General features: G+C 42.0%; 2 protein-coding genes across 5 annotated transcripts in view; both read left to right on the forward strand.

Moving 5' to 3' along the window:
* The first annotated feature begins 313 nt into the window (after positions 1 to 313).
* LOC102698742 (ras-related protein Rab-7L1) lies at positions 314 to 8,177 on the forward strand. The gene is made up of 5 exons (XM_006628512.3): positions 314 to 1,311; positions 2,029 to 2,100; positions 3,335 to 3,516; positions 4,375 to 4,496; positions 6,703 to 8,177. The coding sequence occupies exons 1-5, from the start codon at positions 1,149 to 1,151 to the stop codon at positions 6,809 to 6,811; spliced, it is 648 nt and encodes a 215-aa protein (XP_006628575.2). The 5' UTR covers positions 314 to 1,148; the 3' UTR covers positions 6,812 to 8,177.
* Positions 8,178 to 10,136: 1,959 nt separating this feature from the next.
* The window catches only part of cry3b (cryptochrome circadian regulator 3b), a 44,232-nt gene continuing 34,689 nt past the window's right edge, over positions 10,137 to 19,679 (forward strand). For 2 of the 4 annotated variants that reach the window (XM_015342517.2, XM_015342519.2), the window contains exons 1-2: positions 10,137 to 10,586; positions 15,010 to 15,173. In XM_015342517.2, the coding sequence (XP_015198003.2) occupies positions 15,016 to 15,173 (158 nt within the window). In that variant the 5' untranslated portion in view covers positions 10,137 to 10,586; positions 15,010 to 15,015. The remainder of the gene's footprint in view (positions 10,587 to 15,009; positions 15,174 to 19,679) is intronic. The other 2 variants (XM_015342516.2, XM_015342518.2) reach the window with 1 other exon arrangement.

Here is a 19,679-nt window from a genome sequence, read left to right on the forward strand (position 1 = left end):
TAAAGATAAAATATTTATCTTAATAACAAGATATTTCTGTCTGTCCAGCAGGCTTTCTCGAAGACAGCCTACCGTTCTAGTATGCTTACACGCCGCGCTTTCAGCATGGAAGTTATGAATAGCCAACTATCATGATTGTCGAGCATAAAAATAGTATTTGCTGTACTGTCGTTTATCCTTTTTTAACACATACTGGTAGCATCAGGTGTGGCATTGTAACAGTTTCGTAATCGCACAACAAACGATGTCACCTTGGAAAAGGATGTTTTGCAATTTGACATTAGTTTGTAGGATTATTTTAATACAGTATACGTATTTGCGTTTATGTGGTCATTTAAAATGTAGCTATAGGTAAAGAAGGGTGACTGGAACTTTTGTATACATGCTACGTGACTCCGCTATGTACTGTATTTTTTAGCTCAATGTTTTCATTGCAGTAGGTCAGCGTCACTTTATTGTGGCAGTTTAGAAAAAATGCAAAATACACATATTTTAAAGAGAACGGGCGTTTACATATATCTTCTGATATATTTCGTTATAGATTCTGGGACACTTAACTATTGAATTACAAGATTGATATAATGGATACAAATTTGGGAGAGACCTTTTAATTAAAAAAATCGTACACAGGTGTGTTGGGGATATGAGCTATTTCATTTCAGATATTTCCTGATTAATGCATTTTAGATTCATTATCACCCATTAATGAACTACCAGACCCATAATGCCTTTCGGTACTTACAGGCCATGAAATCACATGATCGTGCTTGACTGGAGCAAACGAAGTGTTTGGCAAGTGCTCAAGTAGAGTTTATAACTTCTGCATTGGTCGAGGACGGGAGGCAATGAAGATGAGCATTTCTGCCACTTAGGCTACGTAGTCTGAAACTGACATTCCAGAGTGCAGGACCAATTAATTAGTAAGAAAAGCAAAAACGTTTTATTTCAACCGAGAGTAAAACTTGCGTAGTATATCTTTATAGTGAAAGTGAAATAGTATTTTTAATATGAGCATACTTTGTCAGCCAAGCCCGTTTTAATGGTGTGGGAAACTGAGAAGTTTTATACTGAAGATCCATATCCTAATATTACTAAACAAATTATACTCGAGTACAGTTAACTACTGTATAGCGATGTGTATTTGTTAAATGTTGACCGACGATTGTCGCCCTATTTCTGATAATATCATGGAAAGACGTGACTACCTATTTAAAATCCTGGTCATCGGCGACGGTCAGGTTGGAAAGACATCTCTGGTGCAGCGATACGTCAACGACCGATTCAGCAAACACTACAAATCGACAGTAGGCGGTAAGGATCAATAACGAATCGAGAAAACGTCTTGCCTGCTTTACGTCTCGGGCCTCTTCTGGCTGTTTGCCCACAGCACACGGTATCATTTTTATTGAGGTGAGGGTGGAGGGATAAGATTTTGTTTTAGCTTAACGAACACCCCATACGTATTTAATAATCGAGGTTTTATTGCACTGAAGCTGAGAACGACAGGTAGGGCTGGCGCCTTTCTCTGTAATGCCGGGACCCATCAAGAATGGATGATTTGCATAGATCTTTCAGCAGTAAAGTGTAACTTGCGAAAACGTTCCTAAATTGATATCTACTGTATATTACCAGGAGGTGACATAACACATAGTCAAAAAATATCAAATCCGTTTATTTTTTTTCTACTTAATCAGAATACAAATGTACTTTTTGTCTCCTGTGGATAGTTTATCACCCTGATAAGATGTACAACACTCCATACTGGCTGTTAGTGTGTTGTTAACTGTAGATGGTTTTTTGAAGATTCTGGTCTGTGATATGAAGGTGGATAAATTCTGTATTAATAACAGTCAAAGCTGACATGAGAGTAGAGAAAACAAGGGGAGGCTCTGATGTTCATGACATATTGAAACTCCAGAATGTGTCTTAAGATGTCTTAAGACTTGTGTGCACATGATCAATTCAGTCTCTTCAGTCACACTTCTCACTTTTTGCTCTCTTTCCTTTCGGCGGTCTCTCTCCCTTCAGTGGATTTTGCAGTGAAAGTTCTGCAGTGGTCCGACACTGAGACAGTCAGGCTACAGCTCTGGGACATAGCAGGTGAGCACTCCTCAGGTGTGATGGAAATGACTTATGATAAAGACATGCATCATAATTCATGATGTGTAATTTGGGCTCCATTCTGGTTGGTTGTAAATAGAGGAGGAAGCTACAATTTAACATGGAGATTGGTGAAGTTATAAGAAGTGGATGGCTTTATTACAATAGCAGCAGGTAGGCAGGTGATTAATAGACATTCAGCATGGCTGTGGTAACAGGTAAGGAGAGGTGACCCTGACTCCTGCCTCCACAGCAGTATAAAGGAGAGCTCTTTCCTTTTGGCTTTTAGAAATTTAGATACAGCACAGTGGTTTTAGAGAGACCTTCTGCCATGAATTGATCAAGCAGGACAGTGTGATTGAATAGCCTTTCAGTTGGACGTGTTTGTTCACTTTGCATTTACTGTCGTAAAGAAACAGCCATTTTGTGTGATGCTAGTGCTCTGCTAGAGGAATTCAGTGTCACTCAGGTGGCGCTGTGTGTAATCAGTGGACTTTTCTGCCCTGCTACATTCCTAAGTATCAGAATCTGGGCTATGTGGGTGGTAGGAAATGCAGTACTTTTGAGCTTTCTGCCTGGTATTTTTTTCTGTGTCATCCTTTACTCAACATACAAAGCATTACTGCCACTCTCGGTTTCTAAATGCTGGATGAAGACAGAAGGGTATGATAACATTTGCCTTTGTGAGCCCAGAGCTGACAAGCTGATACTGCGTGTCTCATATCTCTTTTCTTACTCCCAGCTTTATCTACCATACCAGGTTCAATTAGTTCATAAGTGAGGATTTTATTCTTTTATTGCAGTTTTTATAATGATTTTTAAATAAAAGGAAGAGTTTTACTTTAAACCTTCGCTTGTATCTCCTCATTAAGTATTTGAATGTTTTTTTTTGTAGATGAGCAGATCGAGCTGTAGTGCTTACAGCACCATAACAGCATATCTGATGAGTGGTGCTTGTTGGGTTTGTAAATAAATACTGATAGCTTGAAATATTACTCCTTGCAGGCACTGTAGATTTTTTAGAGAGAGCAGCTCTTTATAACCATTGCCTTTGTGGGCATCAGGAAGAAGTACTGATAGAAACAGCTTTTGATGTTGATGAAGGATGCAAGTCATCAATAAGGGCTAATGAGCGGATCAGTAAAGATCTTCATTTTGTTTGTTGTTCTGCGGTGCTGTGAGTGTTCTGATGGTGATGCCTCAGCTCTTCTCTGGTGTGTGTTGTCCCTGGCAGGTCAGGAGAGGTTCACCTCAATGACCCGAATATACTACAGAGAAGCTGCTGGCTGCATCATCATGTTTGACGTTACAAACCCGACCACTTTTCATAACTGTCTAAACTGGAAACGGGACGTGGACAGCAAGGTCATGCTCACGGATGGAAGCCCAGTGCCCTGCATTCTGCTGGCCAACAAAGTAAGGGCACAGATCACCATTATAAACTGGCTCTGTTCTAGGGTGCAAAGGGCATTTGGACGGGAGTTGAACAAAGTACATGGCATTTGTTAGAGATTAACAACAGCAATAACATTTTGTGTTGTGTTAAAATGATCCCAAACTGCCTAATGGGAATGGAAATTAGCGCACAATAAAAAGACCAAAAACAATATCTTGCCAAATGGGAAGACAACGGGTCGTAGCATGAAGGCCAAGGTATAGAAGTGTATTTTCCATTTGGATTTAAAAGTGCCAGCACTACCACTGTGTCTTGTCTCCTTTGGAGAGAGATTTCTATGGCCTGCTCACTGAAATTCCACCTACTTACAGGTGTAGAGAGAAGGCCGCCATCTCGGGGCATGTCACAGCGCAGGAGATTATGATGAGAGTGGACAGTTCAAGACTCTGGAATAATTCAAATGTGCTAAAATTAGCTTGTGATTTTCAGAAGGATTTGTATAGGCAGCTGACTTGTTAACATATTTCTGCCTGTTAAGGACTTCTTAAAAAAATGCTAGCGTTGTTATCATTCCATATGAAGCACTATGGTATGCTATTCAGCTTGTGAAAAGAGAAAGATGTGATCGATGTTACACAAGTGAGGAAAAGGGCAGATTAGGCACATTTAAAATGTAATATTCAAAAGATTAGGGCTGAAGATAACACCAAGCTTCTTCACCTCAATGCTAAGCTGAATCTCAAAAGCTCTTGGTCTCCGCCACAGAGAAAGCTGGGGAAGTTGGTTGGCGTGACACACAGGAAAGATCACAAACCATGATGAGTGTGCGGAGTCCTGTTCATTTCCTCTTTTTATTTTCTTCTGTCTTCGTGGGGCAGTGTGATCTGTCGTCCTGGGAAGTGACTCATGACAGCATAGAGCAGTTCAGCAAGGGGCATGGATTCATCGGCTGGGTGGAGACTTCGGCCAAAGATAACAAGAACATCAATGAAGCCATGAGGTACGAGACTGTCCCCTAGCCCAGGGGTCTCCATCCCTAGTCCTGGGGAGCCCCCCAAACCAGTCAATCCTTGGGTCTTCAACCCTGGTCCTGGGGAGCCCCAGTCCACTCAATCCTGGGGTCTCTAACCCTGGTCTTGAAAATCCCCCTGTGTACGCTGCCGAGCTTCTAATCACTGGTGCTCACAGATGCCTTCAGTTGACCCACTTGCTTGTTTAGACAAGACATTTCTTACCATTACCCATGTCTGCACTCAACTCTTGCTATATCCTTGCAGTACCCTGCTTCAAGTGCACTGTTCCACACACAAAACGTTATGCTGTTTCTACAAGAGTTTGTCCCTTATCGCGGTCTCAACGGTTCTTAATAAACGGCCAGTTCTTGAAGAACAGACATAGATGGGAATGTCAATGTATAAGATATTCCCCAAACTCAGCGATGTTCCTCCTGCAGAGGTAAAGGTGGATATATGTCTTTTTCCACACCTGGACCTGATCTTTTTTTTTTCCCCCAAAGTGATTCTTGTTTTTGAAGTTTAAATTAAGTTTCATAACTGCTCCAGTTCTTGAAAGTCTTCTGTAATTTTACTGTTTAGATATACTTCTGCTTTTGACAGGGGAGTGCTGTCTTGTGCTGAGGAGATGATTTTGCTGCAGTACTTTAGATCACAAAGCAGTACAAATAATGACCCATGCTTGCCACATTCTCCCAAAGACAGATAATAGGGGGGGGGGGAATATATATAATATATGAAAGCTTTAAAAAGTTATTTCCATTCTTCCTCGTGTGTCAAAGCATAATCCAGCTAAGCATTGAAAAAGCAGAAATTCTGAAACTCTGAAACCCTTGCACTTCCTCTCCAGCTCAGACACGATCTTTCTGGAAGGAGTTAATCGCTGTCTGTGGCATCTGGGCTGCTCTTGCAGTTATTACTTGGTCTGGGCCCTCTGGTGTGGCGGGCTCCCTGCCCGTTGCCCGCTCAAAGTATTCCAAAAATAAGTGCGAAGAAGGAAGTTTGAGGAGTATTTGAATGTTGCATTGGCAATGGGCACTACCCTCCAATACCACCAATGTGCAGCCCTACCTGGTTGATGTGACAGCAGCCATAGTGCGCCAGTGCGCTCACCACACACCAGTTATCACTGGGGAGAAGAACAGAGTGGGCTCTGTACCAGTGGGCTTCAGGCTATCAATCCTCTCCTTCTAACTAATTTAATAATGTGTAGATTGATAGAACCTGGCACAAACACAGATTGATGTTTTCAGCTACAGTCTGTATGTTCCAAATGACACCTTCTCAGGAAAAGTATCCAAGACTTCTGCCCATCTGCTGTTTGCTCACCCCGCACTTGAAGACTTTCTTTTATTAGACAGAGATTTCTGCGTGTCCACTGCCCCTCAGCCTAGCCGTATTAAATCTGTGAAGTTTGCTTGGACAAGGAGGAACCCTGTTTGCCTTATACCTGCAGCAGGAGAAGTGCATACACTTGGAGATTTGGATAAAAAAAAACTTTGGGGAAAACAGTTCCTGGGAAAATACATGACAAGTGATGCAGGTCTGTGTTGACATAGTGATATGCAGTCTGTGCACATGGAAGTACTGTAGAAGCTGTCCTTGTATAAAAAGTGTACGGGAGAAATTTACAAGATGTTGAAAAGATATGAGGTGGGAAAATTACTTGCTAGTTGCCCTGTATGTTTATCCCACTTGATCCATTAAAATGTGTCACTACTGGAAGAAACTTAAAGGAGGTGAGAATCATCTCTCAATGTCCCAACAAGGCCGAGTTGCACAAAACTAAAGGCAAACTGCCAAAGTTGTTTTGGAAAGGTGAAGGAAAACTAGCCCAGAGGGATTGTAGGATACATGGATGTTATCACATTACATGTTGGGACAAAGCCTTATACCTTTAGTTGAAACATTTAACATCTCTACCTGTAGATTAAGTGTCTTAAAGTGTCTGAAGTGTCTTGATGCCATAATCATTTGGTCATTTGCATTTCTGTTACAGGTTATAAAAACATTTGCTGAGACTTTAATCAATATAGAATTCCCTGCCATTTTGACTTTATGAAGTGCTCAAGAAAAATACGCAAACAATCAAATAAGTAAAACAGTGGTGAATTTAGATTTAGCTAAGGCCGTAACATGACTGGACAAGCCTTTTTCCTTTATCTCATGGCATCCCTGTGTGTGTCGCTGCAGTGTCCTGGTGAATAAGATGATGACCCAGCCTGGCGTGAGGAGGGAGGCACAAGGAGGACGCATCCAGCTGGATGTGCCAAAGGGATCCTACGAAAATGGTTGCTGCTGATCCCTGAGAGACGGTGACAGATCCCTGGGCTTCCGGACTGCTGCCTTTGTAAAAAAAAAATCACTCAAATGTAAATAAAGACACATCCTTTCGGCACAGACTGCTGACGGCATACTTTTGTAAGTCGTGGGTAGGAGAGCTGGCATGCGTGAGTCAGCGGACTTCCAAGGGGATGAGATTCCTGGCTTCGTAAGAGGCTGAGACACGGACTGTGATGCAGAAGGCTTCTGCTACCTTGGAACAATCTTAGCTGGTACAGTGAAACGGCGGATGAAATCAGTTGGAGACACTTGACTGTCACGTTGCACCGCCTTGGTCAACTTGTACTAAATGGGTGTTGGTCAGAACGTTCCATAAGGGCTAGTGAATGAGTAGGTTGGCGTGGGCATCCTTCTGGACACAGAACTGGAACAACGTACTTGTGTCCAGAGGGCAGGCCGGCTATGATGAGCTGCAACCGATAAGATGCCAAAATCATGGAAGGAAATCGCTCCTGACAGGGCAACTTGTAAACTCTTAACTATATCTTGCAGCCCACAATGATGGCTGAGCTTCTGAATTTTAATTCTAGGGCCTGCACCGAAATAACATGTAGTGGAAGACAGTGAACTTTCATGGTTTGGAACACAGGAGTATAATTTCATGTTTGTAAAACTGCTCTTTCAAAACTAGGTCCTCCGCCTTTATAGTCTTGAATGAACTTTTTTAAAAGAATTTGAACCTTTTTAATCACGATTGCTTTGTACAAGATTTACAGTATATGGGTGGAACAGTTAGTATTGATAAAGAGCGTTGTTTATAAAACAGGGTCAGGTCCTGGCTCTGAGCAGAGTTTATTAGCCATGCAAGATCCTTTTAACCTGTGTCAGAACAGAAGCAGGCATTCCCACGTCATATTCGAACACAAGCCAATTTGGGGTTTAGCCCTCAGACTTCAGGTGTCTTATTGCAATGCACTATTGAAAACATGTTACATCCACAATAATGTTTGTAAGAGCTTGTAAAAGGCAACAGATGTATTTTACTTTTTTTTTTCTATCCCTCCTAGAACAGTGACCCTGGACAGACATATTTAAATGCTATGGATGTGCCCACTATACCTGTGCATATATTTGTATGTTAAACTAGTGAAAGTATAGTGGTGTGTGCTATATGTTTTTAAGTCTCATGTTACATCTTATTTCTAACAAAGGTTGAACTGGATGAATAAGTTTGGCAAGAGTCTTGATTCACACTTGTGATTTGTAGAGTCCTTGTCCACAAAATTTGAATGTCCCCTCCACACACACACACAAACACACCTTGGTGTATAAGGAGAATTTGTTAAAGGTGACTTTTCTCAATAAATATAAAGGTTAACTTTCAAGGCCTGATTTTTGACTGGTGCCTGGGGGAGGGTGTTTACAGCTTTGCTTGTCTGTTAACTGTTTTTCTGCTTTGTTTTTAAAATCAAATTCACATATTCTAAGTGTGGGTAAATATCATTGTCTTTCCATATGTGTAAATACTTTTCCAGTCGTTTTTTTTCCATTAATAGAGAACTTCCACTACCTTTTCCTTTATCTACTATTAAAGGCTAAAGCACAGGCAGCCAACTTCGTTTTAACAATTTAATTGACGAATTAATTTAATAATGTTAATGTTCTGTTAAATGTTAAAACATAGAAGCAGTGATTAAGAGCAATTTTAAGCTCCGCGTACGTGCACCATGTTTCTATTCTCCCAAACATCATGCACGTGTTCGGGATTAGTATTGAAGTCTGTTAAATCCATCGATTCCCCCCCCCTGAAGTTGAACCGACGAAGCCATCGAAGTCACTTCAAATCTTTAAATAGCTTTTTGTTCCGGAAAGCTGGAACAGTGGATTCTTAAGCAAAGTTAGGGGAGAGTGATTACTCCCACGCACATAAAGCTCCTGCTAGTATTTTAACTCTGGATTTAGGTCAGTTGCATGAATATAGCTTCCTCTAGTATAGTAATAACGGTGAATACTGGCACTTTGTAGTTTTATTTTCGGCTTCTTGTATGTATAACGCCAACTGCTAGCTGCTAAAAAAAGAGAAGCAATATATCGAGCTGATAAATTAGGCTCCCTGACGCTCGGAGAGGAGTTTTATCACGAGGCGTGGGCGGGCAGGAGGGCACCCGGCGCTCGACTCTAACTGCGTGTTGATGCGCAGCAGCGCTGTGGGTGGGACAGGGAAACGTCACGCAGCCTGCTGTTCTGCTGGTGCGCAACAAGTTGAGGAAAAAAAATCACACGGTTTCATTCAGAATTGTGCTGCGCAGCGGCGTGATAAAAACCGGGCGCTAGTCTTTTCTTATTTTAAATACAATTAATATTATTTGCTTATTACGTGAACATGGAGTGAAAACTATAAATAAACAGTAGTAGTAGTAATAATAATAATAATAATAATAATAATAATAATTGCTTACACTTATATAGCGCTTTTCTTGACACTCTACTCAAAAAGCGCTTATAATATAGAATATGTATAATATTAATATAATAATATACTTTGAAGTGTCAGTGTCCGCAAACCGGACACGAAAATCGGGCCTCAGGTCATTTTTTACTTCTGCATATTTTCAGCTCGGGTTGAATTATTTACAGTTCTGTGTCTGATTTGGTAGGATAATAATATCCCCTTTTGTTCTTCGTAACTACTAGTTATCGACAGTAAGTTGCGTTGTGCTAAATTCTGAACGTAAGGTGGTCTTCGTTTTCTCGTGTTTCTCTTCTATGAAAAAGAGGTTTGAGATTATAGACTATTTTCACTTACTTAAACTCATGGTACCCCAGAATAATCCAGTCTCGTATGAAGAAAATGATCAATTTATAGCAACCTTTGTTATTTTGAACCGACACTAATATATGAATAAATATATATATATATTTATGAATAAACGTTTTAAAAATAAATGTTATAGGGTTTATGAAACAATACTGCACCATACAATGAAACCACCGAATAACACTGAATTTAAAACCATAAATTTACGGTGAGTTGAGACAGGGTTTGGAAGTGCTTACTAACTTGTTCCAACATGCAAGGTATAACGACATGTGATTTTTTTATGTTTCTGTGACTAAGGAAAAGCTCTCAAAACGATCAGCACCAGTTCTTCCGATGATGATTAGAAAGCTCCAAGCAAAAGCTTAAACTATCGCTGAGGTGCTGAAATCCTACGCAAGTCCAAGAACCGGAGCGCCGCTTCTACTTGCTCTTTAAAAACATACTACGTGAACACCCGTGCTCATCCGGGACTTTGAACAGCGGCCCAATCCCATTCGCAATACAGCGGCTGGGTGGGGCCACGCCATGTTGAATGGGTCTGCAAGGACCTTTAAATTGTGCGTTTTTTGCCCCCTTTAGGTCTTAAAAGCATATCTGAAACGAGTCCCGCCAGTAGAGTTAGCATTACCAGGCGTCCCTAAGGCGGCGGAGAGTCGAGGTGGGTGCGCTGGGTCCATGCCGTATAAACGTGACTCAGTGCGCACCATGTGGGCAGAGACGCGCCTATGAGAGAGCGCAGTCTGTGAGCACGGTGCCTTTCACGCAGTAGAGCCCCGGCCGGCTGATAGGAGGACTGAGCAGGCGCACTCCGCTCAAGTCTTATGAAACCATCTGCGAAGAAGGAAAGCTGCAGGATAATACCGGTGCAGCGCGATTCACCATCACCCGCAATAAAATATAGGGGAGAAGAAATGGTGCGTCTACCGGGGAAGACTTAGGCATCACCCAGGGGATCACATTCCGAGGCCAAGAGGTAAACCCGCACGATTTACAACATTTCAGAGTGCCTGATTACAGCAGGGAAGTTGGGGGTAGAAAAACAATCATTATAGTTTTCGCGTTACATAACTGTGCTCTGGTGACCTCTTTTTGTTGTGTCCCTGTTTGGTTTCTATTTTTATGAAAAATACGGAGATATTTTCTGGTTAGGTAGCAGTCGGGTCCAAGAGGGACTTTTCTCGTTAAGTGCGTCTTTCTGTGGCCAGGCTCAGTAAGTTTGTCTAAATGATCTTTTTACTTCGTGAGATTGGCGTGACCCAGTTTTCATTTGGCATCCGTTTTAGGAAAACGTGATAACTTGTACGGTAACTAAGACTTTAGTAAATATATTTTGTCTATGATGCATAATATTAACACGAACACCTCTCATTTTAATTCATTTTGGTCTCCATTTTAGCGGACACGCGCGTTGAGTAAACTAGGGTTAGAAATCTTTTTGGTTTACTATTGAATCCCCTCGGAAGGATCAGCAACCGTGTCTTTTTTAAGGAAAGATGTGTATTATTATAGGTGAGAGCTCGGAACCTTGGAAGGGCAGACAATAGTCATGAAATAACACCGATCCTGACTTGTATTGGATCGGACCGTTTACCGGGACCGCTGGTAGACAGACACATTTAGTATATCCCCAAAGATTTGTACATATTTAAGAATGAATAGAGTGTTATTATACTTTAACTGATGGGCCTTTTTATTGCGGGTTCGGAGTGAATCGTACTCAGATTGATCTTGAGATAAATACAAATATTATAGATGTATATTTACACGGTGTGCAGGCGTGAAACCTCTACTGTCCACTTTATTCTTACGCAGGTCTTTGCACCAGCCGCTCCTTACTTATGGAAATAATGTGCATCTGAGTTAAACATTTTAGGATTAAATCAGTAACTTGCTGAACTCTGCATGGAGGAGCTGGAGCGGTAGTATCCAGGGTTCATTTATTTGAGCCAAAAAGTGACGCGCTCTTTCCTTCCGACTGAAAGTGACAAGGAGTGAAGAAGTTCGGGAAAAAAATGTTAAACGTGGCACTACAGGATAAAATAACGTTTTGTAAATATTCGAAGCACACACTATTTCCAAAGTTGATTATCCCTCCTAAAATATAGCAGGTGGTCAAAACAGAAAACGTATCGAGTATATTGAAATACCCCAAGGGTATGGATTACTCCTGCGTCCTTTCTTTAGCCCGGCTGCAGATGCTGAGATTGACCTGGCTTTCGTAGTTGCGGTTCAATCCGAGAGAAAAGGGCGCTAATAAGGGGTTTCTAAAATGAAAGCATCCGAAATCTTTCTTTAGTTGTTGCTTCTTGAGCCGCCACAGAATGCCTTAGCCTGTGCACTTGTTGAACACCTGTGAGCTATAACTTTTTTTTTTTCTTAACAGGTTCATTTTCGCAGCCAGCGCAATTAAACCGCAGCCCCCTTTTACGCATAGTGTTGTTTGCTCAGTCCGTAGTTTCTTCGTTCATTGTGTCTGCCTTACCTAGAGGGATGAAAATACACGTTTTCGTCAAAAATTGTTTTTTTTTCAGCCTTTGTGAGTGTAAACTTAAACCCTGTTAGTTGAGGTAAGCTGGAGGCGTGCTAAACACAGGCATAGCGCTTGGGACGGGGGTGGGTAGTTCGCCCTCCGAATATGGGTGTATCGCTTAGTACAGTACTGAGGAATGAGGAATTGCTACGTACTAAATATAAAAGTGCTGGTGTCGTAAGCAATGCTGTTCTTAGTCCGTATTGCTAAAATTAGCAAGAAATAATTTCAATGCTATATATTACCTCCATCAGACGTCTTGAAACGCGTACTTAAATATGTGCTCTTTGCATTCACTCTTGAAACTTCTAGGCACGTCTCAATTGTGTCAGACCAACGAGCATGACAAGTAAATGTAACCACGATTTATGCCGATTGCTTGTTGAGTAGCTGCTTGTTTAACTCTGCCTAGCTTTACGAACGGTGTGCGTGAATCAAAACCTTTTTAGTCTAACGACGACTTCTCATGTCTAAAGGCTTATTCCTGCAGTACTGTTAAAATGGGCTGAATCCCTGTACGGCGTTGCAGATTGGGCTTTATTGACACCAGTACGGTTCTGTGGCGCCCCCTCGTGGGCAAGTGTCAAATGCTGTACCACCTACAAGTCATCTTATCATAGGAACCACAGAAAATCTCAATGACCAACATGAACGCGCACACATCTAATAGAAATAGCCCTGAGAACTTGTTTAAGTTGAATCGTACCGCCTTGTAGCCGTTTTCCGACGCTTGCTAACACAAGCAGTGCTGTCTGTTTCAGGTTCAGCAGCAGAGCTAGTTTCGGTGGTCGTCCTCGAGTTTCCATACTTCCCGGATGTGTCCTCTATTTTGATCCTTATATCTTTGCCCGGGGGGGAATTTTCAAATATCCCAAAATGTCCGGGATTTCGACCACTTTATTTTCACCATGAAGAATAATAAACAAAAGTTTTTTAAATATAGTAGTTAAGGAGGTTAGAAAGAGTGCGAGTGAATTTATTAACATCTCTAGTTCGCTTCGCGACCTACGTTGTCGCTCAGTTTTCGCCCTGTACGTGTATGATTGTCATGAGAGAGCGAAATCAGGCGTCAATATCCGTGTCCTTTACTCGAATTCCGAGGACGGAGTTTGTCAACCAAATTAACAGATGATTTTGTAAAATCTGGCAGTAAAACAGAGGAGATACTGCTATTGCAGCAGAGGGGAGTTATGCATTTCACGGAGTTAAATATCATCACAATTACTTTACCAATGAACAGAAGACGTGGGATATTTGGAAAAACCTCTCATTCCCGACCCCCTTCCCAGACAAGGCAATAAGAAAGTTCCTCAGGGCGTCTTCTTTTTTTGATGTACAAATATGGTAAAACCCTAGTGGCCGATGTATAATCCTCTTTCTCAACAGGTGTGTGTGATCTATCAGAGCTGGCATCAGTACTCTTGGCCTCTATTCCTTTCAGCCACGACATACAGTCATACTTGATTTTTGTGGGGTATTCATTATTGATCACTTGTTCTGTTAGTGAATGTGGCACTAAGCTGTGTCTCTGAAAGCCTGAGAGGAGTATGAGCATGCTGTATGAGTATTGGCGCATGCTGTATCTGCGTAGTTAAGTACGTAGGCTGCGTATTTGACACATAAATTAATTTTATTTTAAAAAATATGAAAACTCATCTCAAGCTTTCTGGAACCAATTAAGTAAATCACAGATGGAAAAAGTTGTATACATTTTATTTTTAAAATTTTTAATTCCCAAATTTTTTAAGTGCACAGAACAAATTTCCAGAGTCATCTGGCGTACCACCCTGGGGGTGATCCTGATGGTACGCGTACCACAGTTTGAGAACCACTGCATGTAATGGTGTATTTATATATCCCCTTTAAACGCACAAATCAGCAGACATGTTTCTGTTCAGATTCAGATTAATTGAATTTAGAGCTCCTGCTTCAGTGTCAATTCATTTCCTGGATACTTTGAATTATGATACTTCTACTTGAAGATGTATTTATGTCATTCTAAAAGGGATTATAACAGCGAATAAAGACTTAACAGAGGAGGCAGTATTGTACATGAGCAAGGGTATCAAAGTGAGTTATCCTCACCGATACACACATCAGACTGGTTTCCCCCCACACACAGAAAGGCCATAACGTGACACATTTCATTTCAACATGCAGCAGACAAACAGATCTCGGCATCTTGCTGCTCATGATTCAGCACTTCTCTGCTTCGCAGTGTGATCTGACAAGTTTGGAGAAGTGTGAGTTATTGGAGATAGTCCTCATGTGACTCATTTTACATGAAAATGGCACAGAGACCCTCATTAAGTAACTTGTTGACAATCAAGGCTTTTGCTTTGCTTTTTTATTAGCACTACAGTATCATTTGACGTAGAAGAGCATTTCACAGGCAGCTCTAACTGCACAGCCTTCTGTGTCATCTTTGTCATCTTTCACATTTAAAAAGTGATTAGAGCATTGCTTTCAATACCAGTCTTTTCAAGACGTGGTTCCCAAATTTTATTCTAAAATTTAACTTTTCAAAGCATCTAATCTTCATGTTGATAATCTATTTGGGAACAAGATGCTGAAGGTGTTCAGACCGCTGAGTAAAATGTTTACTTATATCTAACTACTGTGTCTTAATGAATAAAGCCCAGCCCTGGACAGCCGTATAGTAACATCTGGGTTTTCCTTGGATCCGTTCTGGCCTAAGATGCCTTCTGTATGGAACTGTGTATTTATGAGCCTTTTCTGGACTTGGGGGGGTTACAAAGCCTGGAATAAGCCCTGCAGGACCAGGACTGTCAGCCTTGACTTTATTTCTTCAAAATAAAGGTGAAAAAATTGAGCATCTGCCTCTTTTCTTTTTCCCTCCCTCTAGTTGAGGATGGGTCCGAATTCCATCCACTGGTTCCGGAAGGGCCTGCGTCTCCATGACAACCCAGCCCTGAAGGAGGCCATCCGGGGAGCCTCCACAGTGCGCTGCGTCTACTTCCTGGATCCCTGGTTTGCCGGCTCCTCCAACCTCGGAGTCAACAGATGGAGGTGAGTGGTGCTGGGGGTGGCAGGGCAGTGAGACCTTAGCGTGCCGTAGGCTGTTGGATGTGGATGTGGCTGTGAATGAAATGAGTTGCTTGCATGTTTCCAGAAGGAGACAGACTGAGCTTCAGACTGGAGGAGAAAACTCCAACCTTCAGGTTAATTCATCTAGAAGGCTTTGTAGTTACAGGAGGGGAGCCTGCTTCATCCAACATGAAGTATCTCTCATTCTAGTGGCAGTGCAGTGAGAGTGCCAAGGCACTGTTCCTTCCTAGGGTTCGAGCTCTCCTTTTATAACAGAGCGCAGTTCATGCGTTTCGGCCATGTGACCCAACAGCCTTGAGCTGTGGAATCCCAGTCCCAGATTAAATGTTTAGCTTTAAAACAATCAACGCATCTTTCTGGGGCTACATGAAAAGCTTTCTCAGAATACAAGTGCTTTGTTTTTTTACAGGAAGTCCTACAGTGCAGTGCGCAGAAGAGTGCTCTAATGGCATTGCATTATGTATAATTGTCTACCTGCTGTGACATTGTTCTCCGTTTTATCTGAATGATGGATTACTTGGTGCACAACCCCTGCTAAATATAGTTTTGCATTCGCATAGCAGCTAAAATTCATTCAGTTTGTCAGTTTAAATACATTTTGCATAGATTTATGGATGTCATAAGCTGCATCATAGCAATTATTGTAATGGGCAAATTAATGATGTTCTTAAAAGTCTTTTGCATCATAATTCTCAATCGGTGAACTCTTTTTCATGTTAATGCTGAAAAACTGAAAGGTCTTGACATGTAATATCTTAGAAGCACTGCAGTTGAGGTAAATGATGCTTTTAAAATGATACGATCCACTTATACAGGTCAGAATTAATGGAGCATGGAGTCAGAGGCAAACGGTGTTTTTTGTCTTGTGATTCTCCCTTTAGAGTCCCAGTGTTTTGTTTCCTAGGAGCATATTAAGAGAATCATTGCACCCCCCTTTTCATTTTTTACTGGAAAAAAAAAGTTTTTCTGCATTTCTTGAGTTAAGGATCTTGTTGCAGACTCTCACACCTCTTTGTGCCTTGGGGTCATATTGACATGTACTTCTTCCTTGCTGCTTGCCCTTGTGTTCTGCAGTTGGTCTTCCAACATGTCAGTCTGCCTTCAAGGAATTTGAATTTTTGAATGTGGGCACCATTATAGTTTTGCCTTTGGAGGCAAGTACTTTGCGTAATCTCTCTCCCAGCAATGTGTGATGTGTTGTTTTTTTTTTTAAATTGTCCATCAAAATTTTCAAAAAAGTAATCTTTATGCTACTTTTGAGCCCCCAACGTGGTAGTGGTAGTCCTAAGCAACATGGAGCTGTACACTAAGTTGTGCTGCCTGTGCCCGTGAGCAGGCTGTGCAGCAAGCCTACAGGTTTGCTAAAGGGCCTCACACCCCTGCTCTATCAATCATATTCTCGGACCAAAGTGTTGTCTTCTCCTGATGACACTTGTACCTCAGCAGAACACCTGGTGCTGATGATAGGCTTTTCACATTTATGGTAGAGCCCAGTAAATGCACTGACATTTTTCTTTGAAGTGAGACGGCTCTCTTGGCGTGTCCAGGCTTTTACCTGAACAATGTTTTTAAGGCATGCTGGAGTGGTCTGATTTTCCAGCAGGGATAGTGAGCGGGTTTCTGTCTTTAAGCAGTTCTGAGAAGTGCACATTCTCAAAGCTTGCACACTATATACCAGTGAGAGCTGTTACTCTTAAATGCACAGTTCTTTTTACCTTCTCCGACAACAGGAAGGCAAACAGATTGCTTAAAGCAGGGCTCTTATTTATCCACTGCGACAAATTGCCTGCTTCCTCGTAAGTAAGTTAAACAATCGTCTTTCCATCAGTTCAGTTAGGATCCCAGGTACAGAACTGTAAAGATTCTGTGAGTGGACAACACCACGTTTTTATTTTGTAGTCATCAGTAAGGAATAAAGAGCTGATAATGCTTTTTTTTAAAGTGCATTTGCTTAATGCTTTCAGAAGCTTTCAGGTGATGAGCAACAAGCCTGAGATACAAATGTCTGCCAACTGGATAATCTTGATTTGACATTTCTTGAAGGACATGGAAACCAAGAGAAATTTGTCGGCTGTTTATTTTTGTGTTGCTTCTTAAGCATGTCTTTGTTTTGGCCCAAGTTGTGCAAGATGGGTGTCTGTTCCAGAAAGCAAGCTGGTGATTCTTTAATTGGATGTAGGGAGTAATTTGGAAGAGGCAGCTGTCTTCCCTTCTGTCTCGGACACCTGGAATGGAAAACTGACAGGCTGTTATCCTGGGAGATCTGCTCTTTAAACTGGTCGAAAAGCCTGTAAATAAACTTTGTCAGATGGCCAGTTTCAAAATAAATCCCGTCGTGAAGACTTGACGGCCAGCTGCGGTATTTTTACAGCTCACGTGTGCTTCCTGGTCAGAGGACCAGCAGATTAGTAGCTTGGAGGTACCGAGACGTGGAGGATTAGGTCTCCCGCCGAGTCCTGAATACCAGAATCATGGGTGAAAAAGGGATCATTGCTGAAGCCCTTGGCTGTAATTTTTTCTTGTTCAATTCGGTCATCAAGAGGTCTTGGAAACAGTTCACGCCTATGGGTTAGCAGTATCTAGCAGATTGCAAACCACTCATCCATCCTTTTGTGTGAAGACACCGGGTGGAATGCTGCTACTGCTGCTTGGAGGTTAATCGCTTCTTTAGTTTTCATTGTATCTGTAACTTCCCTTCTGGACAGTTTGTCAGCTGGCCTTTTTTCCTATTACCATGCCTTTAAGTAAAATAACACTGATGCTCAGCTTTTTCCAAATTATGTTTCTCTCGGAATGTCATTCCTCCCTGGCATGTTCCCGATTTTTCCCATTCACAGAGCACGTCGGGCTCAGGCTGAGATTGTGATGTCTGGGAGAGCTGCTTCCAAGTTTTTGTGCTGCACATCTGTCTGCTAAAATTCCAAAGCTCTGATTGAGTGGGGGGGGCGATGGGTTTAAAAAAATCATTTTTTGAAATTCATGTTGTGTGTTGCTGGATTTGAATTGCAAAACCGAAAGCTTTTGAAATTTGTTGAGCTAAGCTTTTGTGTTTTAAAAGCTGTGTGTGTGTGTGGAGAGGGAGGCAAGACGGTGTGAGGTAGTGCTGTCCAGCAGGAGGATGGGTGCTGATTCACTCCATCACACCCTCTGCTGGGATGTGTAAATGAATGCAATGTGCAATGCAGGAACACATGCATCAAAGGTTCTGGACAGCCCTGAGCAATCTGCTCTTCCAGAAAGGGTTCCTACAAATGGAAAAGTAGGTCAACAAGTGGTAGAGCTGTGCGATTTTTGGCAAATTGACCATATCCCCTGCACAGACATCACCGTCTGACATGCCAGCCAGCAGTGGCGCTCACCGATTCGGCTGGCATGTAAAAAAGCCTTGCTCTCGAGCATGGAGCAGTAAAAGAGCCGCAGGGCGGTCATTAGGAGTTGAGTGCTTAAATCGAAGATTTAGCCTGGTCTGATCCAGGGCTCAGGTGAACTCCAGCATCCATCCCTCTGATCTCCTTAACAAGGCTCCTGTCCATGTTTTTGTTTTATATTGATCCTGCTCATTGCTTAATGGGCATCTGAGGGCTGGTACAAAGATTTAAGCCTGTGTTCTCTCGGTGCATCCACGCTATTTTTATTCTGTGCTCTTCATAGTGCTTATTCTGCCTCGCATCTGGCCCTCAGTTGGGTTAAAGGCTAAAGTTTCAATCCCATCCCGGTCATTTTTTGAGACTTTACAGTTACAGCTTATCTGCTGCTACAGGGTAATAGCGGACACCTGCTATTCTTTGTGCCAGTCCTAGTCTTTTGGCAGGCTTGCCTCTTGCTGATGTTGCCACTAGCTTGCAGCTGTCCCGTGGGCAAAGCCATGACTCTGGCATTCACGAGCCCCCCCTCACACATACCTACTGACGGGTGGGAAGTGCTGTGCTTTTTGGAAGAATCCAAGTTAATAAGTGGGTCGCAAGTTGCTTCCACACATCCTTGCATACTATATCTGACCGCCTAGTAAAGTCCTGGACAGTCTAACAGCCATGTATGTAATCAAGTAGGTAGCTGTGTCGGCATGCATAGGCTGCAAAGGAACAAGTAAGGGCTTATGCCATGCTGAAAAGAATAGAAAAGAAACATTTTGGCTGTGAAGCCTTCTTTGGGTGTGGATCAGTGTATGTAATGTTGTCTTGATTGCCCATGCTGGGATTTCCAATTTAAATCTGCATAGATCTAAAGACCACATAATACTATTAGCAATAATGCGTACTATTAATTTTAATTTTTTTTAAGTTGCTGGTTTGTCTTTGTGGGTGTGCCTGGATAGGGTGTTGTACATGACATTGTGGTTTTGCTCTGATCTGATATCATTTTTAAAAATGTATAAACCCCAGAGGCGGACGGGTCGATGACGGGTAATGTCAGGGAGAATAATGCTACTGCAGACACCCTGGAAATCTCTATAGTAATGCAGTAATG

Source organism: Lepisosteus oculatus, chromosome 5, assembly GCF_040954835.1.
Source record: "Lepisosteus oculatus isolate fLepOcu1 chromosome 5, fLepOcu1.hap2, whole genome shotgun sequence".
NCBI lineage: Eukaryota > Metazoa > Chordata > Actinopteri > Semionotiformes > Lepisosteidae > Lepisosteus > Lepisosteus oculatus.

Excerpts from the sequence above, each read along its gene's own strand:
- LOC102698742 (XM_006628512.3), top strand. The coding sequence starts at position 1,149 with ATGTTGACCGACGATTGTCGCCCTATTTCTGATAATATCATGGAAAGA. Across the intron at positions 2,101-3,334 it reads ACAGCTCTGGGACATAGCAG|GTCAGGAGAGGTTCACCTCA; the intron begins GTGAGCACTCCT and ends TGTCCCTGGCAG. Across the intron at positions 3,517-4,374 it reads GCATTCTGCTGGCCAACAAA|TGTGATCTGTCGTCCTGGGA; the intron begins GTAAGGGCACAG and ends TTCGTGGGGCAG.